At 34.5% G+C, this 24,831-nt stretch overlaps 1 protein-coding gene across 3 annotated transcripts; it reads left to right on the plus strand.

Moving 5' to 3' along the window:
- The first annotated feature begins 288 nt into the window (after window positions 1–288).
- On the plus strand, window positions 289–24,719 carry ppk30 (pickpocket 30). Of its 3 annotated transcripts, none has more exons than XM_073961994.1 (8): window positions 289–427; window positions 508–907; window positions 13,464–14,106; window positions 14,182–14,289; window positions 23,623–23,772; window positions 23,835–24,012; window positions 24,083–24,322; window positions 24,402–24,719. In XM_073961994.1, the coding sequence occupies exons 2-8, from the start codon at window positions 567–569 to the stop codon at window positions 24,596–24,598; spliced, it is 1,857 nt and encodes a 618-aa protein (XP_073818095.1). In that variant the 5' UTR covers window positions 289–427; window positions 508–566; the 3' UTR covers window positions 24,599–24,719. The 3 variants fall into 3 exon arrangements, with proteins under 3 accessions (XP_073818095.1, XP_073818097.1, XP_073818096.1); XM_073961996.1 differs by having other exon boundaries at window positions 24,101–24,322; XM_073961995.1 differs by having other exon boundaries at window positions 321–427; window positions 511–907.
- Window positions 24,720–24,831: the final 112 nt, after the last annotated feature.

Here is a 24,831-nt window from a genome sequence, read left to right on the forward strand (position 1 = left end):
GAAGGAAATTGAATATACATAAATATGTATGTTAATGTGTAATGTGTGGATTTGCATTTCATGAGTGTACATGTGTGAGTGTTATAAGGCTTTAATAAAAACGGCTTCAATTTATTAACTGATTTCGATTTTGAAGCCATTAGAAATTGAGTTGATGTATGTCTAACATCAATATAGTAAATAATAATTATTTAAAAATATACTTTCCAATTAAACTAAACAATTTCGGCACTCCATCAAACCATTAATGAAACCCAATAAAGCATACGAATATCCGTTTTTGTTCAAGTGCTACCATAAATAAATTCAAACAAATTAATGACAAATCTATGTAATGCTATTTATGCGATTAAGATATTAACGATAAGAGCAATAAAACCACTTGAGCTTATCAATTAAAGCTTACTATTATTATGCAAATCTCATGGTGAGTATATGTTCTGCCATCCTACCATATTTTCCCCACGGTGCCTTTTATCTACCGGTGATAACAATTTTCAATCACAGCAGGAAAACCCACCTCCCATCCAATAAATGTTATATAAATAAGCTCAACAAATCTAAGCATGACAGTCAGTAGTAATAATCCATTAACTATCAACTATTCAACGGCTACCGTAACAGTGCTTGTAGTTGCGTATAAGAGTACACGGAATAAACGTCAAATGGCTTTATCGGAAAACAAACCAATTACCACCACCACCACCACAACCACCGTCACCAACGACATTCTAAACTCACTGAAACAGCCACTGGAAATGACTAATCATGTTGAATCCTTGCAACAGAAAGTTCCTTCCGCCGTTGATAATGTCCTTGGAGAAAAAACAATAACAACTAGTTGCTCACGTTGCTCTAATCGAGGTGTGAGCTATTATCTGGCTACCAATAACTCGCCAAAGGCAAAGTAAGTGGACCAACAAAGTGTGGGTGAAAACAATTTCGAGTGATAAAATCAAAGAAAGTTAAATTCCAAATCCGCTGTAAATCAGTTCAGAAAAAAGGAAACAAATCCGAGCTTAAAAAATCGGAGGTATATAATTACCTTTAATTCCACTTACATACCCAGCAAAATTTGAAGGAAGGGGTTCCATGCGATGACGTGATTTCAAGGCATCGTTGGCATTGGTTCAAATGAAGTCATGAAAGATCCGATCTTTTCATCAGCATTTGAACCCATTCCATCGATCCAATAGAGATGAATTTTGTGTTTTTATTTAATAAAATTTTGTAAATATAAAAGATTAATTATTTAAAATAGGCTTGATGTTGTCGAAGACTCGAAACCACAACCAACCTTGCTAAAACTCTCGTCGTAATGATAATGTCATTGCAAAGGGTTGGTGAAAATGACATGCCAAAGCATTGGTGGAAATTACATGCCAAGGCATTTGTGAAAGTGACATGTCAAAGCATTGGTGTAACTGGCATGCTTTGGATCCAAAAATGAATAGCATATTTTGGGGTCCATGCTCATATAAAATTCACCGATGAAGATGCTAAAAAGATGACATGCCAGATCACTTGCCCCCATGATTGAACATTTTGCTGTGTACGTAATTGGGTCGAGGCGTCGCACTGTGGTCCCACTTGTATGGAAAGGAGTGTCAAAAATAGTTCTAATCGATTTAACGCCTCGCAATTTTAAATTTAAATTTTATAATAAGCCCAAAAGGGAGAAAAACAAATTTAATGGATGTAGGTCCACATTTTGGTGTAGCCCCCATATAAAGGTACCCCCCGATTTTTTATATTTTGATGATTTTAGCCAAATTTTCCAGACGATTTGCCAGTAATTTTGCATTTTGTGTTCTGAGGGAACAACATATCACCTTGCAAGAAATGTTCAATATAGGTGCAAGTTTAGGTATAGCTCCCATATAAACGTACCTAACGATATTCGGTATTTTGACGATTTTAGCCAAATTTGCCAACCTATTTGGCATTTTAAGTTCTGAGGGAATACCATACATCCTTGCAAGAAATGTTCAATATAGGTCCACGTTTGGGTATAGTTCCCATATAAACATACCTCCCGATTTTCGGCATTTTGGCGATTTTACAGGCGTGGTATAAGGGGAATAACTTACAGGGTGGTATATGGTGGCAGCTGGATTTCTTTTTATCGTAAAGTAGAGACTTTCCCCTGTATTAAAAAAAAAAATATGGACTTACCCTTACGGGGCCAACATTTGTAAAACTAAACATACATATTAAAAATAGCACAAAAAGTAATTTACAAAGAATTTATTTTTAAGGAACTTAGAAAACGAATTTAGATTTTTTTTTTCGTAATATCGTCAATGCCAACAACTATAAATTTCATTTTGGAAATTGTACATTTACCTCTTAATTATACCCTCAGCATTTATGATAACTTTCATACGGGCAAAATGTGCCTCATCGAAATAATGGTTTTAGACCCCAAGTATGTTTGGACGAAATGTGTTTCAGACAATTTGGAGTTGATTGATCAATGTCCGTCCGTCTGTCTGTCTGGCTGGCTGGAGCGCACGATAACTCTCGAACGGATCAACCGATTCGATACAAAATTTGGCTTTCGTAATATTTTGTCCAAACTTAGTTTAAGTTCGAAAATGGGCTATATCGGTCCACTCCTTCCGGTACCTCCCCCACAAAAGTTCGAAAATGTTCGGAAAATTTGTGCGCACGATAACTCTTGAAGAAAGTAACCGATTTGATCCATACTTTGCACATCGTAAAATTTCTACCAGATGTAGATGAGGTTCCAATATGGACTCAAGCGGTCTACTCGGGTACCTCCCACACAAAATTTGGATAAGTTCAGATTAGGACCTGCTCTCGAATCGCTTTGATTTTTGTTGCAACAACTTGTATTTACTGCCCCCCATACGACGGTACAAGTTTCATTGGGGGCAAGTCCATACTTCCTGAGAAAATAGCCTGAAAGATGCAAAAAAATCCTTATGACACCGTGTGTAGTTTTTTGGCGCAAGATAACTCTTGAACGGATCTGCCGATTCGGCCCAAAATTTGGCCTTCGTATTATTTTGTCCACACATAGTTTAAATTCGAAGATAAGCCATATCGGCCCACTCCTTCAGGTACCTCCCCCACAAAAGTTAAAAATGTTCGGAAAGTTTGTGCGCACGATAACTCTTTAAGGGAGTGACCGATGTAATCCATACTTTGCACATCCTAATATATCTACCAGATATAGATCCGGTTCGAATATGGACTATATTTGTCTACTCCTTCTGGTACCTTTCACACAAAATTTCGGATAAGTTCACTTTAAGACCTGCTCTCGAATCACTTTAATTTTTGTTGAAGCTATTTGCATTCGCTACCTCGATTACGACGGTAAAAGTTTTTTTCAGGGGCAAGTCCATATTTCTTGGGAAAACAGCCCGAAAGGTGTAAAAACCCCTATGTCACCATATATGGCGACCGTAGAGCACGATAACTCTCGAACTGTTCAACCGATTTGGTCCAACATTTGGCCTTCGTCATATTATATCCAAACTTAGTTTCATGAGGCAATACCAGTCCACAAATCCCGGTACTTCTCCACAATATGTAAAAAATTTCACTAAAATGCTAGAACGATATCATTTGAATGGGCAACCAATTTGGTCCAAACTTTGGATCTCCTAATATGTTGTTAGTTTAACTTCTAAAATGACCCATATCGGTCCTCTCTAAGGGTACCTCCCCCACAAAAGTTCAACATTTGTGTCTTAGTGCAGTTAATTCCTAATCCACATTTTTGTCGGCAAGTTCAAATGTCCAAAAAGGGCCACAAAATTCTGAAGAAACCTTAAATACATTCGATCTGTCCGTAGGTGAAAGTTTCACTTCCCATTGGCTGAGGGTATATATTTGTCGGCAAAGCGACTCACACTTTTTACTTGTTTTTTTTTATAATTTCACTCATAAGCTACGAATTAAGGTACCGCATACAAATCTCAACTTCTTCGACTTAACTTGGCATATTACCGCTGTAAATTGACAAAAAATACTGGATAATAAAAAGTTTAATGTGTTTAGAGAATACGTATTTCAATCGCAATCAAATTTGTCGACATAAATTTTTCGACTTTTTTCCGCGGGCGGAACCACATTGCGTCGATTTGGTAACCTATCGTTGAACAAGTAAAAAACTATCAGTCGGCTTTGCCGACAGAGATATACCCTCAGCCTGTGTGAATTGAAACACTTTTGAACTTGATGACCAAAATGTGGATTTCCTGTAGTAAGAATGAATAAACTTTTGCCTATTAGTGCTTAAAATTTTTTTTTATCATATATGAAATAATGTTATACATAATACTAGTTCAACCCGGTGCGCTTCGCTATCCCGAATAATGCCAATAATTATATTAACTTTAAATGCTACCTTTTTTAAATATTTCAATGTATAGATATAGGATGGAGGTGCTATGTATGGAGGTTATGACATGGTATTTTTGTATGGAGAAGGAGGTAACCCTCATCCTAAATCCTTTCCGACTATAGGTACTCCTACGTAGGTCACATTTACAAATTTCATATACTCTTACACAATTTCGACAGATTGGATGTAGACCTCCCCTTTAAAAAATATAATTAAAATAAGAATAATACTATGTTTGAATTTATTTTACTCATGGGAGTAATATTTTCCAAGTGCGATAACTTCACTTGTATTGTTAATTTTTACTCCAATACTGATTTAGAAAGAACAGAAAAAATATAGGTAACTGTTTCTTTTTCACTCATCCCTCTTAAGAAGCGTGTCGGATATGTAGTATTTAGTATATGTAGCCTTGGTTAATTTCTTTCTGACTATAAGTACACGCGAACTATAATGATGACTTTTACTGACATCAAAAATAAAAATAATAAAAATAACGAATCAGAAATTCAATATTTTATTATTATCCTTATGTTCACACGCGTAATATTTTTTAATAATCAGGCATGTTCTGGCATTCACCTCTGCACCTCACGTGTATAGAACACACCTAAAGCTGTTCTGCAACACACTTTACACCTAGTTGGGGTGTATTCCTCACACTGTAATTTTGATGGCGAGAGCTGAGTGAATCCTTATTTTTTAAAGAAACTAATTAAAATTTTCTACAAAAAACTGCATATGACTAAAATCTAATGTGTTTTCTATTAGCATTTAAAAAAATATTTAATTTACTTAACACAATATGATTTAAAAATGTGTTTTTCTTAAAGTACCAAATTCAACATGTACGCGCTCTTGTAGAAGTTCGTTTCTTTGTTTACGCCTGTTTCGTAAACAATCAAACGAACAAAGCGTACATACCCACACACGCATGTGTATTCGTTGATGCGCCAACGCAGACTGATATTTTTTCATTGTTAATGATAAAGTTTGAAAGCTGTAATAAAGCTGTCCAAAGTTCTTTCGTGAAATATGAAAGCTCTTTTCACGTGAAACACAGAACATCAATTGCTTTCACAGGTGAAGTGCATGTGTGATGTGAAATGGATACACGGTGAATTCCAGAACATGCCCGAATAATTATGCACACATTTTACAAATCTTGTCAGAATTCAATAACATTTTTCAAACTTAATTGGACATACATAGCGTGTTTGATGCATCAAATACATGAAATCGGTCGAAAATATGTTCTGGAGCTGTAACCAAATCTGGATCGATTTCAATATAAATTGGCAAATTTATTTCTAGACCAAAATCCGTCAGTCATTCCAAATTTCAATGAAATTGGACATATATAGCCTGTTTGGTGCATCAAATATATGAATTCGGCTGAAAGTATATATGAGAGCAATGTCCAAATCTTAACCGATTTCAACAAAATTTAGCAAATTTATTTGTAGACCAAACTCCGTCACACATTCCAAATTTCAATGAGATTGAACATATGTACATCAAACACATGAAATCGGCCGATAATATCAATATCAATCAATTTCAATATAATTTGGCATACTTATTTCTACACCAAATTCCGTCACACAGTCCAAATGTCAATGAAATTGGACATACATAGCGTGTGTAGTGCACCAAATACATGAAATCGGCCGAAAATATGTTCAGAAGCTATAACCAAATCTGAATAGATTTCAATATAATTTGGCAAACTTATTTGTAGACCAAATTCCGTCACACATGCATCAAATACATCAGATCAGCCGAAAATATATATGGAAGCTATATCCAAATCTGAACCGATTTCAATATAATTTGGCATATTTATGTCCACATCAAATTCCGTCACACATTCCAAATGTCATTGAAATTTGCCATACATAGTGTTTTGGTGCATCAAATATATAAAATCGGCCAAAAATGTATATGGGAGCTATATACAAATCTGAACCCATTTCAATATAATTTGGCATACTTCTTTCTACACCAAATTCCGCCACATATTCAAAATTTTATTTAAATTGGACATAAGTAGCGTATTTGGCGCATCAAATACATGAAATCAGCCGAAAATATGTTCGGGAGATACATCCAAATCTGAACCGATTTCAATATAATTTAGCATACTTACTTCTACATCAAATTCCGTCACATATTAAAAATGTTATTGAAATTGGACATTCATAGCGTGTTTGGTGCATCAAATACATGAAATCAACCGAAAATGTACATGGGAGCTATATCCAAATCTGAACCGATTTCAATATAATTTGGCATACTTATTTCTAAATCATTTCGTGGCTCACATATAAATCTTTGAGACTATATCTGTTACCGTTCTATAGATATTCGCATATTACTTTTACATTTTTTGGAGATACCTCCGGTTCCGATGCTATATCTTCAGATCAACGTGGAATTTCAAAGATTCATATAACCAATGTTACTTTCAGACGATGTAGCAATGGGCGCTATATCCAAATCTGAACCGATTTCAATATACTATGGCATACTTCCTTCTACACCAAATTCCGTCACACATTTCAAATTTCATTGAAATTGGACATACGAAGCGTGTTTGGTGCAACAAATACATGAAATAGATCGAAAATATATATGGGAGCTATATCCAAATCTTCAGTGATTTTATTCACTTTAAAGCGAAACAAATAACATTTTCTTACATAATTATATAAAACAATCATATAATAATAATTACATTGTATTGCAACTAATTGTTGTTAAACTAATACCGTTTTTTCATCCTCGTCTGTTGAGAATAACTTGCCAACAAAAGTTTTTGGTGTTTTTCTATTGTGTTCCTGTAAATATGCGCACAGTGTTCCGTGACAGACTTGTAATTCATTCTTCTTTCTGCAGGTACATTGACGATGTGCAACATTTCTAATATGAATATGCGTTTGTAGTTGTTCGTTCCCCTGAGCCATCTTTGAAATTAGGCGTGTGTCCTTCTTTGGCACAATGGGCTGCGAGAGCGGTTTTTTGCTCTAGAGGTTTGTTTTTAGCTTTTTGATCGGATTTGTGGGAACTGAGCCTGGTTATGAGCTTAGTTTTTGTTGTTGGATCCGTCAAAATCGTTCTTCAAAATATATTTTTGCAAATTTCGCGGATTCTTCGCGATATCTCAAAAATAAAATACCTCAGATACTTCCTTGGATAAATACGAACATTTTAAGACTAACGCGAAACAAATCGGTTGTAAATTGGTTGAGTTTTTGATTCACGTACGAACGCCATTTGAGTAATAATATGAGGATAAAATTAGTGAGGAAGAAACAGTTATGTCATGTTGGTTATGTCGTGTGTCCCTATACTTTGAATTCAAATAAATATCGACTTACCGTGACTTCAAAAATTTTTCCAAAATTCTGAAAATTAAAACTTTAAGCTTTTTCTATCAAATCAATTTTTTATTAAGATTTTATGCAATCTTAGGTAAAAATTCATCAAAATATCATACAGGGATACGAGGTTGCAAAAAAGTCATAACCCTAACCGACATAGTCCATTATGGAAATGAATCTTATTTTGGGAGTCATATCTTTCCGAAAGATATCGCGCCCACTAGTCATTTGAGTGCGTCATCGTAAAACTTTTGGACCAGTATGCCAGGAAGCATGAACTTGTCCACTGAAAACATAATATCGGTATGCATTTCCAAAGGATTTTCGAACAGACCCTAATCTGCACTTGGACACAAATGTTGATGATGGACCGGTATGAGCCATTCAAGACGTATAACTAAATTTGGACAAAATGTTAGGAGATCCAAAGTTTGGACCAAATTGGTTGACCCGTTCAAGAGACATAGTGCGTACCATTTTAGTGACATTTTTTAAATATTGGGGGAAGTAACGGAAGCTGGGGGAAGTAACGGAAGCTGTGGACCAGTATTGCCCATTTTCGAACTGAAACTGGACAAAATATGACGAAGGCCAAATTTTGTGCCAAATTGGTTGATCAGTGCTCTCCAGCCACTACATATGGTGCCATAGGGGGTTTTACACCTTTAGGGCTGTTTTCTCAAGAAGTATGGACTGCCCTTAAAAAAACTTTTACCGTCGTAATTGAGGCAGCGAATGCAAGTTGCTTCAACAAAAATCAAAGCGATTCGGAAGCTGGTCTTAAAGTGAACTTATCCGAAATTTTGTGTGAAAGGTACCCGAAGGAGTGGACAAATAAAGTCCATATTTGAACCTGATCTTTTAGATGGTAGATATATTTGGATGTGTAAAGTATGGACCAAATCGGTCACTCCCTTCAAAAGTTATTGTGCGCACTATTTTTCCGAAAATTTTTGAACATTTGTGGTAGAGGTACCTGAAGGAGTGGTACCTCTATGCGGGATAACAATATTGACTAAATCTCTTATGTAATCATAGTACTGACTTTCCGTCAGTTTATGCCTCCAGACCTCAGTCATCAAACATCGACACAAATATGTCTCGGACATGCTTCTTGCGTGCAAAAATGCATTCAGGGAGCCATGCTCCGTCAATAAGAATCCCAGACTCATGCTAAAGCCGAAGTCTGGGCGGTTCTGTTCCAACGTTGCGTTCCGAATAAACTCGTACGTCACCCTCCCTTTGTCAATGTTCATCCACCTATCGCGCCACCTACCACCCTTCTGACCATACCAACAACTGCTGTCAACTTGTCAAGCGATTAAAATGTGGGAAGAAGTTCATTCTCTCAGCCATCGTTATACGCAAGTACTGGACTTGCCTGAAGTACCATATGTCATGGTCACCAAATGGAACCAAACGTAGACTCCTCCTTGTATGTCCATGAGCTGCAAGGAATTCAGCTTTACGATGAGCCAGGTCTTCCGCATTGGTTCGTCTTGCTGTTTGGAAACGCTTCCGCAACGCGAAACCCCCCTTCGCATCAGACCCAGCTCACGGGCGCCTATTAAGAGTACGTCATTGACGCTACTCATCCACTCATTCAACTTGCTGACCTGGGTCCTATTCCAGGAAACAACTTATCGCTTTTCACTTTGCACTTATCAAAAGGTAGCTATTTTGAAAAGGGATATTTTTTTTTTGTTCCACAAAATTACTTTTCAGTTTCTCTTTGTATTTAGCAAATTTGACTATCACTTTTCTCTTTTGCAAAGTGGTTGTGCTCTCTGGCTTAATATTTTCGCCATCTTGCTAAGTCTCTCCGTTCTCTTGCAAAGTGTGGATGCTATTTGTTCCACAGAACATGTTATCATCTTTGCATTATTTTCTACTTGGCAATGATAACCCAGCAAAAATTTGGTAGGCACATATCATTACTTTCTACATTACCAGGTAATGAGTACTCATTACCCTCCGCATTATCAGACAGTACATATATAACAGTTAACATATAACTAGTTACATCCTTACTTACTACTTACTTACAAAGGAATAAGTACGGTGGCACAGGGCTAGTGTGTCTGACTACAAATCCTAGGTTTGTGTGTTCAAAGCTCACCGTCAGCATGGAGTTTTTTGTTGACAAAATTACGAAGAAATGTTGATGTACATGAATGTTTTTAAACAACCCTTACTATTTGTACGAGTGGCCTAGTGTGTAGTGTGTTTGACTACAAATCAGAAGTTCGTGTGTTAGAAACTAGAAGGAACCGAAATAAAAGAAAAGGAAAAAACAAAAAGCAAAAAGTGTGCAGTGTTGAATTTGAATATATTTTCACCTCAATTGATCTAAAAATAGAACATGTGCTTTTAGCGTCCTTTTGGACTACGGGTAAGTGGTTAAATATGTACTTTGTGTACACATTTAAGGAAGTACTTCCTTCCTATGACATCCCCATGTAAAAATAATGACTTTTACGGTCAATTAGTAAGTAGTTACAACTGCCAAAATTTACTGAATAAAGTCATTACTTGGTAATGACTTTTTTTGCTGGGAAGTAAGACATGTAAAAATGGGACGCGACAACAAAAATGAAGAGAAACTGGTGTTATTAAGAATGAAAAAAATAAAATAAAATAAAATAAAATAAATTAAAATAAAATAAAATAAAATAAAATAAAATAAAATAAAATAAAATAAAATAAAATAAAATAAAATAAAATAAAATAAAATAAAATAAAATAAAATAAAATAAAATAAAATAAAATAAAATAAAATAAAATAAAATAAAATAAAATAAAATAAAATAAAATAAAATAAAATAAAATAAAATAAAATAAAATAAAATAAAATAAAATAAAATAAAATAAAATAAAATAAAATAAAATAAAATAAAATAAAATAAAATAAAATAAAATAAAATAAAATAAAATAAAATAAAATAAAATAAAATAAAATAAAATAAAATAAAATAAAATAAAATAAAATAAAATAAAATAAAATAAAATAAAATAAAATAAAATAAAATAAAATAAAATAAAATAAAATAAAATAAAATAAAATAAAATAAAATAAAATAAAATAAAATAAAATAAAATAAAATAAAATAAAATAAAATAAAATAAAATAAAATAAAATAAAATAAAATAAAATAAAATAAAATAAAATAAAATAAAATAAAATAAAATAAAATAAAATAAAATAAAATAAAATAAAATAAAATAAAATAAAATAAAATAAAATAAAATAAAATAAAATAAAATAAAATAAAATAAAATAAAATAAAATAAAATAAAATAAAATAAAATAAAATAAAATAAAATAAAATAAAATAAAATAAAATAAAATAAAATAAAATAAAATAAAATAAAATAAAATAAAATAAAATAAAATAAAATAAAATAAAATAAAATAAAATAAAATAAAATAAAATAAAATAAAATAAAATAAAATAAAATAAAATAAAATAAAATAAAATAAAATAAAATAAAATAAAATAAAATAAAATAAAATAAAATAAAATAAAATAAAATAAAATAAAATAAAATAAAATAAAATAAAATAAAATAAAATAAAATAAAATAAAATAAAATAAAATAAAATAAAATAAAATAAAATAAAATAAAATAAAATAAAATAAAATAAAATAAAATAAAATAAAATAAAATAAAATAAAATAAAATAAAATAAAATAAAATAAAATAAAATAAAATAAAATAAAATAAAATAAAATAAAATAAAATAAAATAAAATAAAATAAAATAAAATAAAATAAAATAAAATAAAATAAAATAAAATAAAATAAAATAAAATAAAATAAAATAAAATAAAATAAAATAAAATAAAATAAAATAAAATAAAATAAAATAAAATAAAATAAAATAAAATAAAATAAAATAAAATAAAATAAAATAAAATAAAATAAAATAAAATAAAATAAAATAAAATAAAATAAAATAAAATAAAATAAAATAAAATAAAATAAAATAAAATAAAATAAAATAAAATAAAATAAAATAAAATAAAATAAAATAAAATAAAATAAAATAAAATAAAATAAAATAAAATAAAATAAAATAAAATAAAATAAAATAAAATAAAATAAAATAAAATAAAATAAAATAAAATAAAATAAAATAAAATAAAATAAAATGAAATAAAATAAAATAAAATAAAATAAAATAAAATAAAATAAAATAAAATAAAATAAAATAAAATAAAATAAAATAAAATAAAATAAAATAAAATAAAATAAAATAAACATAAAATGGAAAAAAAATAAAAAAAATAAATCAAAAATATTGCTAAGTGCCATATGAAAAGTTGATGGTGGAAGTTCGGAATGAGGTGGTTCGCAGGGTGGAAATTCGGAATGGGGTGTTTCTGAGGTTGGAAGTTCGGAATGGGGTTGGAAGTTCAGAAGGGTGTGGTCCGCAGGGTGTAGGTTCTGAGGGTGGAAGTTGAGAGAGGGAAGTTCAGAGGGGGTGGATCCTTATAATTTCTTTCTTAATTACTTATTTGAACAATATACATTGGCATAGAGAACGTTCACCTCGCAAATTTTAGGCAATCTTATCAAAATTTGGTCTGCAAAAACAAAATGCTATGTTTCCTGTGGAAAGAAAGAGCACAATTTTTTGCAAAATCTTAGCAAAATACACTTTGGAGTTACAACTTTTCACTTAGCAGAAGAGGACGTTTGTGGAACAGAAATAAAAAAGAGAGCAACAATTTTTTGAAAACATAGCAAACTCATCTTATGATTAGCAACCAATTACTTATCAAATATAAGAGTTCTGTGGAACGGAAAAATTTGCGAATTGTCAAAAATATTGCTAAGTACAAAATGAAAAGTTGATAAGTTGTTTCGTGGAATCCGGCCCTGGTCATCTAACGGCAGTGCCCTGAAGTCCGCTAACTGCATAGCTGCCTCTCTGACACAGTACGTCCCATAATGATCCCAGTTCATGTCTCGTTCCACCCAACCCCGGGAACGCTAAGACTCCTGCGTCCGTCCCCGTGGCGTGACCATAATACCAATGAGACTATGGACACTAATACCCCAGTATTCACAAATCTGCCTACTAAACGGGTAAGCAGTCACGGCTTCCCCACTTGCAACCGTCGGGTCAATGTCGCTTACACCAGAAGGATCATCAAAGGTATAAAGATCCGAGAGCTCGTTTCAGACCACTAAACCCCTCGCTAACACCCATTCACTTTGCAAATCTCCTCTTGTGCGATTCTGATTGCTGCCGTCTTTGGAGGCATTGTCGCTCAACAAAACGAAATAAAAACTCACCCAGTCCAAAATAGAGTCACAGTCCAAGGCAAACACGTGTGGTTTAAGCCTAGTTAAGATCTGGACGATGAAGTCACCTTTATTTATTCTGAGCCCGAATTGATGATACGACTTTACCTACATTTTTTCTCTCCTTGTATAAAAATATGAATTTCATGTTTCACGCTTGCTGACGGTGCTCATCAGATATCTGGCTTTGCGTCTTCCTTAATTTATTTAATAGATTAATATATTTTCTGTTAAATATTTATTTGTTGTCTTCCCACACAATTTACCCTTTTGCATAACTTTTCCCATATTCACTGGTGAAGAATTAAATACTGATGATTTAAGAACATTTATTGGACACTTTCTGTTTCGTTGTTTCCTTTCTGTTTGTTCTCCTCCCCATTTTTGTAGATGCATTCGAGCTTTCATTGTCCTCTTGGCTACAATTTGTGCTGCTTATGTTTGTGTATTGTCTTCGCGTCGCTACTTTCACACTTGGGTACAAACCGTTATTGAACGCACCGATGTTCATGTTTCTGAAATACCCTTTCCGGCTGTTACCATTTGTCCGGTGAAAGGTTTAAACTTGTTACGCTTAGAGCAAGAGGCGGCAACATTTCTTGGTACCACCACTACACACCAACAACAATACCAACAGAGGAGATCTGACAAAGAATTACAGGACTTACACATGTTACTGAACACCTTGAATGAATTGATGTGGCCGGGTGTGGAAAGCCCGCCCACGGTTACGATGAGTGCAGCAGGAGTAATACATCATGCGACAAACACCAACCAATCATTAAATGCTGTTGAAGAGTTTTTGGATAGATTGACCTCCAGGGCAAAGATACCCGATGTAGTGGAAGATGTGGTAGACGATGCAAAAAACAAAATCGATTTGGGGCAATTGATGTCTTTTCTGTCCTTTGAGTGTGAAGATATATTTGCTGAATGTATATGGGGCAGAGTGCGGGTGCCGTGTTGTCAACTCTTTCGCAAACTGCACACCTACAAGGGAATGTGCTATTCATTTAATTCCATTCAGGTGGAGGTGAGTGTTTTATTTATATGCTGCAAATGGTCATTAGGGTATGTGTGCAATTTATTAATTATATCCTCGTTTTAGAATCCAATTTCAACTTGGCCTTGGGTAATGGCGGAATCTGGTGTTCAATCAGGTTTGAAGGTTCTCATTAAACGTGGTTCTATCGGCCGTTATTATGAGAAAGTTGCTGTAAGTAAAGTTAATAAGATTTTTAGATTACATTCAGAATTGGAAATTTTGCAAAATTCTTTTAAGGTTTTAGCTTAATATCAAATTGAGCATAGCGGGATGCTAAAGATGGACATTTTCAATAGGATGAGTATAATATATTACTTTTTTATCTTTCTGTACATTATGTTATACTCAGCTTGACATTAAGATAAAACAAAATTACAATTGTAGACAAAGCTAAGATATGGCATTTAGGACAATGAATGCGAACTCTACTCTTTAGCAGCCCATGTCTAACAGATTTGAAGCAAGACTATGGTATATTCTAACCACGATGTTGTTAGCATCTTCATATTCACAACCCACGTGGTTTTCGTCAGATCCACGAAAAATAATATGTGATGTTGTGACAGATGTTAGTCACTAAACGGATAGTTTGGAGATAACCTCGATCCGTAGAACTAATTGCAGATAAGGATCGATCTAAATTGAATGTAGAAACAAGAAAAATAGTATCAGTCAGCTTTGCCGACAGAGACATACCCTCAGCCTATGTGAATTAAAACTTTCATCTAGGGACAGATCGAATGAGTTAGGGTCTTTTCAGAATTTGGTGGCCCTTTTTGGACATTTGAACTTGCCGAAAAAATGTGGATTAGGATTAAAGTTCAAAAGCTTAAGCGGAGCTTAAAGAAATGGACCGACATAGTCCATTGTGGAAATGGATCTTATTTTGGGAGTCATATCTATATATAGATATCGGCCCCACTAGTCATTTCAGCGGGTTATCGTATAGCTTTTGGACCAGTATGCCAGGAAGCATGGACTTGTCCACGGAAAACATAATATTTTTGTGAACAGCCATCGGTACACATTTCCAAAGGATTTTCGAACAGACCCTAAATTGCACTTAGATACAAATATTGCACTTTTGTGGGGGAGGCAGCCTAAGGAGACGACCGATGTGGGCCATTTTAGGAATTAAACTGAAGTTGGACAAAATATTAGGAGATCCATAGTTTTGTTGCCCCGTTCAAGAGATGTCGTGCATACCGTTTTAGTGACATTTTTAAATATTGGGAGGAAGTACCGGAAGTTGTGGACTGGTATTGCCCATCTTCAAAATGAAACTAAGTTTGGACAAGATATGAATGACGAAGACCAAATTTTGGTCAAGTCGGTTGATCAGTTTGAGAGTTATTGTGCTCTCAACCCACTACACATGGTGCCATAAGGAGTATACAGCTTTCGGGCTATTTTCTCAGGAAGTATCGACTTGCCCCTGAAAAAACTTACCGACGCACAGAGGGGAAATTTATGTCAAAAGTTGATTAAAAGCCCTAAAAAGCTCATTTATAGTCGGATTGATATAAAATTTTGCACAAAGCATATCTTCTGTACAAGGATTAATCCTATAGAAAATAATGAAAATCGGTCCAGATTTGGATGCAGCTTCCATATATATACGCATCTGATATGAGATAAAAATGCACCAAAATCACGGAAATTTGACACATGCAACCTGAACTAGCCTTAAAAAAACATTGAGCCAATTTTCAAACAAATCGGTACAGATGTATATATAGTTCCATATACATATATTTCATTCCAAATTTTATTTTTTGAAACTTACTTAAATTAAATTTTTCTCAATTCACATGACAAAAGCCGTGAATGTTTCTGAATAATGCAAACATATTTGATAGGTGTTGGTTTATTCTGATAAATAAGAGCCCCTGTTATAAGGCGGAACAAAATTTAGTGAGAGTAAACCTTGCAATTCCATATAAAAATATTTCATATTTTAGTTAAGAAAAATTAGATTTTTTCGGAATGGCGCAAATATGCGCAATTTTTTATGATTGAATCTGATATTTGAGACTCAAGCGCATAAAACATTAGAAGAAACTATGGTCGGGAAACGACGGGGAAATAGACTTTTTCACTATTGAAATTGTAGTAATCTTAAAAATAATCATAAAAAATTATCATAAAGAGGATATGTATCACCATTATTAAAGAGCAAAGATGTAAAATCAATCTGAAAATTTTAAATGCTAATCTTGTTCAGAGACTGTACAAAAACAATAAATCTTGAAAAATATAATTTTTCGCGAAAATAATGTCATTTTAATGTTTACCTAATTTCTTAGTTTTCGAAAATTTACTTTTTGTTTTCAGTATGGCTGAGTTCAATCGACTGCTGCATTTGATTGGTTAATCTTACAAAGTCGAGGATGATTATATCAAATGTAGAAAAGAGTCTGGTTGCCGTTTATCAACATTTTTTTCATAAAAAACGATTTTCATATTTTGAGTTTTGAGCAACTTTAGGCCTATGTTTCCCCTCTGTGCGACGTAATGGAGGCAGTTAATACAAGATGCTTCAACAAAAATCAAAGTGATTCGAAAGCTAACTAAGTTTGGACAAAATATTACGAAAACCACATTTTTCAACGAATCCGCAGATCTGTTCGAGAGTTATCGTGCGCTCCAGCCAGCCAGCCAGACAGACAGACGGACATGGCTTAAAAAACTCCAAATTTGTTTGTCTAAAGCCATTATTTCGATGAGGCACATTTTGCGAATATACCCTCGTTAGCATAAATGCTGAGGGTATAAAAAAGTACGACATGAATTAAACTATCGCTCATTTACTCATAGAGTGGCATACCTCAAAAAATGAGTTTTCTGATATTATTATATTTTTTCGACGACTTCTACTTTATCTTCTCTGAAATTTTCATGTTGATATCTCTAAAACTCAACAAGTTACAGCTTATATTCTAGGAGTTTGGCATAGATTATCTAAAAAGTTTTTTGAGTTCATGAAGCACTAAAACAGTTCAAATCATGCTTGATCTTGCACAGAAATTTAGCACTGATATCTAGCTAGCTCTTTACAATGTAGTTATTTTAATTTTTGTGTAATAATATTTTGAGGTTAAGAAGTCAAATTTCAATCGGCAACATAAAACGCGTTTTTCCCAAAAATGTGTTTTTGAGATGTGTCTCTCTTTGAGAAAATGAACGATATGTATCCACAACAAACATAAACAAATGAATATTACATCATGTAAACATCCGTACCTAGATACCAGAGGACTCCGACAAGGAACCCGTGGTTCGCAATGGCAAGAGTGTGAAAACATCGAGATGTAAGGGTTTCATGGAAAACCTGATTGCGTCCTTGGGACGCAGAAATATCTCTCCGAGACACCACCACTGAAGCAGCTAGACACTAACCAGCTGGTCGAATACCCGAAATCGCACAAAATTTCCTAGCAGCGGTGACAGGAGCGTGATGAACCTCGTCCGACGAACCGTGAAGAGCCAAGAGTTAAGGAACTTACTCTTGAAGTCAGCAGGCTAGTAAGAGAACATAAACCGAAAAAAGTGCCTAGACCACATAAATTATTGCAACATTGGTACAGGATTAAGTAAATTGCGGGCAACGGTTAAATCACTTTCAAATCCGAAAGAAGGATGATAGAACGGGTGTTACTTTCAACGACGTGACAGTAACAGATTCGAGAGATGCGAAATCATCCAAACGTTGAGCCCACACGGAATCTCAATGCTAATTCTAAGCAATTGAATAAACCCGAAGTTTAGTATTTGACAAGTGTCCTTAATCTATCATTAGTCACCCATATTGTACCAGAAACTTGGAAGCCAGGTAAGGATGCCAGCAGAGGTAGCCAATCTCTCTCTCGTCGCCAGTAGCTAAGATTCTAGAGATACAACTCCTCCCCATGGTGACCTGATTCCGACCACTAACTACCCCAATATATTGTGCCTGCTCATGACACCAGTGGACCATATTCATGAGGAGACTAAGATCTTCATGATCTGAAGAGAGATTCAAAGGTATAAACAAGAACCTCTAGTTCAACGAGCCTATCAGGCAGGCCTGGATAGCATTCATGCTTATGCAGTTGCACTAGCACTACATTAGTATACTCTGAATGCCGTACTCGAAACCAGCCCTCATCCATCGCAGCCGAAGAATGTTTTCAGCCACGACCAACGCGAATTAGTTTAACTCATTCGGCATTTGTGTGTCTGGCCAGCTAACCCCGCTCACCTGCCAATTGATTTTTATGGGCGCAGTTAGTCCAGGTTACAGAATTTTTGAATCTCGATACAGAGAAACCAGAACCAGATAGCTGACTAAAATATAGGAACGAACATATAAATGAAGTTTAACATTTATCCGTGAATATCTCTCAACCGATAAAACTATACTGTCGTAATATGAACCGCGAGAACTACCTGCTGTTCAAATTTCAAAAACGGAAAACGATATATCGATGTAAACAGGACCACAAAAATAATGTCGGTAAAAATTTCTAAACGATCCTCCAACAACCATAAAACAGGATATCCAAAGGATGATCTTGTTGTTTCTGATAATCTGGTTTCCCGATTTCCACTAATATTTCAAAAGATTCACTGTAATTGTGACATACATTTCCATTGGCAGTACGAAGATGTTGAAATGATATTGACCCTCGAGAATTGATTATAAGTATTCAAAGATAAATAATCTGTGTTCGAAGGAAGAACTGCATGCAAACTACCAAGTGCTTTGGTGGACAAAAATTTTGAATATCCCTCAACCCGGTTTCCTTATTTGCGATGTTGAAATTTTTTTGTTGCACACTCTGTTATTGTGGGTACTTCCGCATATAGAAGTGTCCTACCACATGCGTTCAAAAGTTTTACACATATATCTTTTTTAAGTAGGTACGGGGCAGTCGGACGGGGCCGACCATTTTATATCCTACACCACTACCCCTGCAATTAGCTACTAGCACATCAAAATTCCTTTATTTAACAAATAAACTTATTGTGAGAAATAACTTTGTGGATTCTACCGTGTCCTAAGACTCCACTTGTAAATAAGTTGTTCATGCATGAAATACTCAGGAAATGTCGCCTGTTGCTGGACGGAAAAATTCATTTACAATTATACGTCACCAAAATTAATATTAACAAGTAAACAAGTATCAGTCGGCTTTGCCGACAGAGATACATACGAGGGCTGTTCGGAAACTTCTTAGCCTAGCACAAAAAGCGAGGTATAAACAGAAAAAAGTTAAGTGTTTTGGAAACTTGCATCTCTGTTATGAACACATGTTAAATTTTGTTTCGATCTGGCAACTCCTATAGAAACAGGTGTTCAAAAAAGACGCATCCGCAATTTTTTTACAATGGAAAAATTAGAAATGCGTGCTGTCATTAAATATTTACATAAAAAAGGTTTATCGGGACATGAAATTCATAATGATATGGTGAATGTGTTAGGCGAAAGTGCTCCTTCATATGCAACAGTAAAAAATTGGGTTGCTGAATTTAAACGTGGTCGTACAAACATTGAAGATGAACCACGTAGTGGACGTCCAAAAACAGCAACAACAACAGAAAGTGTAGCCAAAGTGCATGATATGGTATAAAATGATCGACGAATAAAAGTGCGTGAAATTGCTAATATCATGGGCATCTCAAATGATCGAGTCCATTTAATTTTGCATGAAGAACTACAGATGAAAAAGCTTTCTGCAAGATGGGTGCCGCATTTGTTAACAGTCGATCAAAAACGCATAAGAATGAACATTTCTCAAGCTTGTTTGGATCGTTTTAATTGAAATAAAATGGATTTTAAGCGTCGTTTCATAACTGTTGATGAGACATGGATACACCACTATACTTCAGAGACAAAAGAACAATCCAAACAATGAACTGAAGCTGGAGGAAGTGTCCCAAAGAAGGCAAAAACAACTCAATCGGCTGGTAAGGTTATGGCAACGGTTTTTTGGCACTTCAAATGTATTTTATTGATTGACTATCTGCAAAAGGGTAAAACAATAAATTCAGAGTACTATTGCAACCTTTTGGATCAATTAAATGTACAAATTCGAGAAAAATGTCCTGGCTTTTTTTTTCATCAAGACAACGCACCAGCGCACAAGAGTGTTTTAACAATGGCTAAAATCAACGAATTAAAGTACGAGTTGCTTCACCACCCACCTTATTCTCCTGATTTAGCTCCCAGTGACTTTTACTTGTTCCCAAATCTAAAAAAATTCCTTGCTGGCAAGCGTTTTACCTCAAATGAAGATGCAATTACAGTTGTAAACCACTATTTTGAAGACCTTGAGGAAAACTATTTTAATCAAGAGATAAAATTGCTAGAAAAGAGTTGGACTAAGTGTATTAAAGTTTCAGGAGACTATATTGAAAAATAAAAATATTTTTGAAAAACTGACTATTCTCTTTCATTGATAGGCTAAGAAGTTTCCGAACCGCCCTCGTATACCCTCAGCCTGTGTGGAGTGAAACACTTTTTTGCCAAAAAAAAGCTTATTTATTGGGTTTTCCAAAATGTTGGCTGCATGAACCGACAAAAAAAATTATGGATTGGATTAAAGCGCAAAAATTTGCGGGAGATACTTGCCTACGAACAACATAATATCGCTGAAAACACGGACACTAGGAAAACCTTCGGTAAAAATTGCCAAAGGATCCTCGAACAGACCCTTAACCACACAAAAATGCTGAACATCTGTGTGGGTGGTACCCCAAGGATTGGGTCGATAGGGCCCACATTTGAACATAAACTAAGTTTGGACAAAATATTGAAAGATCCAGTGTTAGGACCAAATCGGTTGCAGCATTCATGATATATCGTGTGTACCATTTTAGCGAATATTTTCGATATTTTGTGGGGGAGGTACTGGACGGAGTGGACCTATAAGCACCCCCTTCGAATTTAATCTAATATTCGAAGAAATATTACGATATCCAAAGTGTGGACGAACACTGTATTCAGTTCGAGCTCTTCATCCACTACATATGTTGATATAGGGGCTCTTACACGTTTCGGGATGTTTTCTCAAGAAGTATGGACTTGCACCTGAAAAAAAGATTTTACTGTCGTAATTGAGGTAGCCAATGCAAGTTGCTTCAACAAAAATCAAATTGATTCGAGAGCAGGTTTTTAAGTGAACTTAGACAAGGAGTAGACAAATATAGTCCATAGTCGAACCTGATCTATGTGCAAAGTATGGACCAAATCGGTCACTCCCCTTAAGAGTTATCGTGCGCACAATTTTTCTGAACATTTTTGAATTTTTGTGGGGTAGATACCTGAAGGAGTGAACCGATATGACTTTTCTTCGAACTAAAACCAAGTTTGAACAAAATAATACGAATACCAAATTTTGGAGCGAATCGGCAGATCCGTTCGAGAATTATCTTGCGCTCTAACCACTACACATGGTGTCATAGGGGTTTTTGCAACTTTAAGGCTATTTTTTCTGAAAGTATTGACTTGCCCCTGAAAAAAGCTTTTATTGTCGTAATTGAGGTAGCCAGTGCAAGTTGCTTCATCAAAAATCAAATTGATTCGAGAGCAGGTCCTAAACTGAACTTTTCCGAAATTTTGTGTGGGAGGTACCCGAAGGAGTGGACCAATTGAGTCCATATTGGAACCTCATCTAAGTTTGGTAGAAATTTCACGATTTGCAAAGTATGGACCAAATCGATTACTCCCTTCAAGAGTTATCCTGCGCACAAATTTTCCGAACATTTTCGAACTTTTGTGGGGGTACCCGAAGGAGTGGACCGATATAACCCATCTTCGAATCTAAACTAAGTTTGGACAAAATATTACGAAAGCCAAATTTTGGACCTAATCGGTTTATCCGTTCGAAAGTTATCGTGCGCTCCAGCCAGACAGACAGACGGACGGACGTGGTTAAATCAACTCCAAATTGTCTGAAACACATTTCGTCCATAAAGCCATTATTTCGATGAGGCACATTTTGCCCATATGAAAGTGTATATATCCTCGTTAGCATAAATGCTGAGGGTATAAAAAAACAACTTTAACGACAGCTATACCGAGTACATTTCGGACAATTGGACAATTAATACGCTGAGGCTCCACGTAATTTGCAATAATGCCAGAACTGGGAATTTCTCTACAATGAAAGAGACAATTTGTAGCATGGGAGGAAACTGTGGTTCTCTACAAAAAAACCCAATATATATTAGGGGGTATGCCCGTTATCTAGCAGACACATTATCGAAATTTACATCAGGTGAAGCGTCAAATGGTCGCCTGTTTCTTCGGCAAAACTGACCGTGTGGCGACTATTGAGATATGTAGGACAGTTAATACTGAGTGTTACACTACAATTTGTTTGCCTGAAGTCTCCTGAGAAACTCGAAAAACGAACAAGAAAAATCGAATCGTTCTGCATCATGACAATGCGAGCTCTGACAATAGATTCATACCAGCGCCTGTTTGACCGGACAAAACGTGGAATTGATGGGTCATGCGACGTCTAGCCCTGACTGGGGATCCAATGACTTCATGTGGTCATCAATTCTTGTCGCCAGAAGATGCTGTAAGAGCGTTCACAAACCATGTTTTGGAGTTGTCTCAATCAAGCCACTGAAAACAACCCAACACATGGACGCTTAGGCTAAAAACTGTCAAACTTTCCAAAATTCTTCTTCGACCTAAACTCTTACCTCGTGCAAAATTTCGTGACTATTGAGCTATAATTGCGACTTCTAGCGTCTTTATGATTACACCACAAACAAATAACTGTATATATTAGGCAGTAGCTCTGTTAACTGACCTCGTACATCAACATAATTGGCATCAATGGAAAGATCGAGGGATCGTCTTCCAAATATAACACACGTGGGCGAAATGTGTCTTCCAGAAATAAAGATTTAAGCTGTATACTAAAAATTTTTACAATTTTTACGCAAAACTTGTGAACCATTTAACCCTCTAATATTATCTGATCATCTCAATGAAGCTTCTTCATTGTCATATACTCTTACATCATTTAAAATTTCGAGGCGATCGGACTATTATTGTGACCAACAAAGCCGCTACACAATTAAATAAAACTTATGTTTTTGGTCCATTTCACCTGCTTAATATTTCACGGTCATCAGCAATAACAATAGGTGTCTATTCTGGTCTGAACCCGACCTCCATGTAAAATTTCGTGATGATCGGTAAATAATGCCGGCCTGGAGTTTGATTATTATTTAGCGGTGTTACATGAATTTTTGCCAAAACATACCTAGTACCTAGGATCGAAGACACCACCCCATTGTCTCACAAATAAATGTTCAAAACAATACGTTCGTAAGTTCCAACGAAATATATGGACTATGTTCACCATTATCCCTGTACATTCTCTGAAAATTTGAGGAAAATCGGTTCAGGCCTTTTAAGTCTATACATAATATAGAAAAACACAAAAATACAAACATTTTTTATATATACGAACATTTATATCATTCCATTTTCTTTTCAAGGCAATGGTTCATGACCCCACCGAATTTGGTTCAACGGATATTATTTATATGGACAGTGAACGGGTTGTTATAACTGTGAATCCCTTACGATTTACGGCAGATTATGATATCCATGCTGTTAGGCCAGAACTGAGGCACTGCTATTTTACTGTAAATATAAAATTTTGAATAAAAAAATCAAATTCATATAGAAACTTTATTTTTCATTACAGAGTGAACTCAAGTTGCTGGGTAAAAGTCGTGGAAATTGCATACGAAACTGTCGTCTAAACTACATAGAAAAATATTGTAATTGTACTTATTTCTTTCCGGTGGCCACAAAAAATACTAGCGATGCAACATTACCCATTTGTAGGGCTTCAAATTTAAAGTGTATTTATGACCACAAAGGTATGTAGGCTGAGTGGGGAGTATTTGGTTCCACATTTAAAAAAAAAAAAAAATCATTACAATTCTTTAGACATTATTTGGTCAACAGGAAATGTCATACAAGAAAGTCATGATGGTATACATTTTCAGACGCACGATTGTAAATGCTATCCAAACTGCAATTATATACAATATCGAACGGCCATTAATACCGACCACACCTCCAATCTGGAACGTAGTAGTGAATTTATTGATCTGACTGTACAATATCAACACGATACCTTATTTTCATATCGTTCGTCGTTGTGTTTTACCCTCTTGGATTTAATTGGTAAGTAGTAAGTAGAAGGTGTTGTGGTTCTTGTCACAGTATGGCCCCTATCAAATTTCACTTGAATTGAATTTCTTAGTATCCTATGGAGGCATAGCTGGCTTATTTCTGGGTTTATCTTTGGTTGGTATAATTGAAGTGATGCATGATTTTATCATGTGTTGGAATTTACGAAGTCAAAAAAAGGTTGCATCATCCTTAGCAGCAGCAGAAGCAACAACAACAAAAGTGGCAGCAAATGCCGACAAATGTAAATGTCAAACAATGAGATCGTGAGATTAACAAGGCAAAGGCTGCAGGCTGGGCAAACGAGGGAAAAAAAGGACTTGTGAAATCTAAAGGTTCTTTGTTAAAAATTAAAATTACTACCTGCAGTTCGATTGTGTGTTTTGTAAAGCAGGCAGTTCATAAGAAAAAATAAATAAAAGACTCGTAGGAAAAACGATGTGATTTACTACAGACACACATAATTAAGTGTAAAATTGCTTTTAAATTTCCGATTGTTTGGT

This window comes from Musca autumnalis, unplaced genomic scaffold (assembly GCF_047663935.1).
Source record: "Musca autumnalis isolate F117 unplaced genomic scaffold, ASM4766393v1 scaffold_1, whole genome shotgun sequence".
Lineage (NCBI taxonomy): Eukaryota > Metazoa > Arthropoda > Insecta > Diptera > Muscidae > Musca > Musca autumnalis.

Bases quoted from the DNA above. Each gene is read 5' to 3' on its own strand.
- ppk30 (XM_073961994.1), top strand. From the start codon at position 567: ATGACAGTCAGTAGTAATAATCCATTAACTATCAACTATTCAACGGCT. The intron at 23,773-23,834 runs GTAAATATAAAA...TTTTCATTACAG, and splicing joins TGAGGCACTGCTATTTTACT to AGTGAACTCAAGTTGCTGGG. The intron at 24,323-24,401 runs GTAAGTAGTAAG...TGAATTTCTTAG, and splicing joins TACCCTCTTGGATTTAATTG to TATCCTATGGAGGCATAGCT.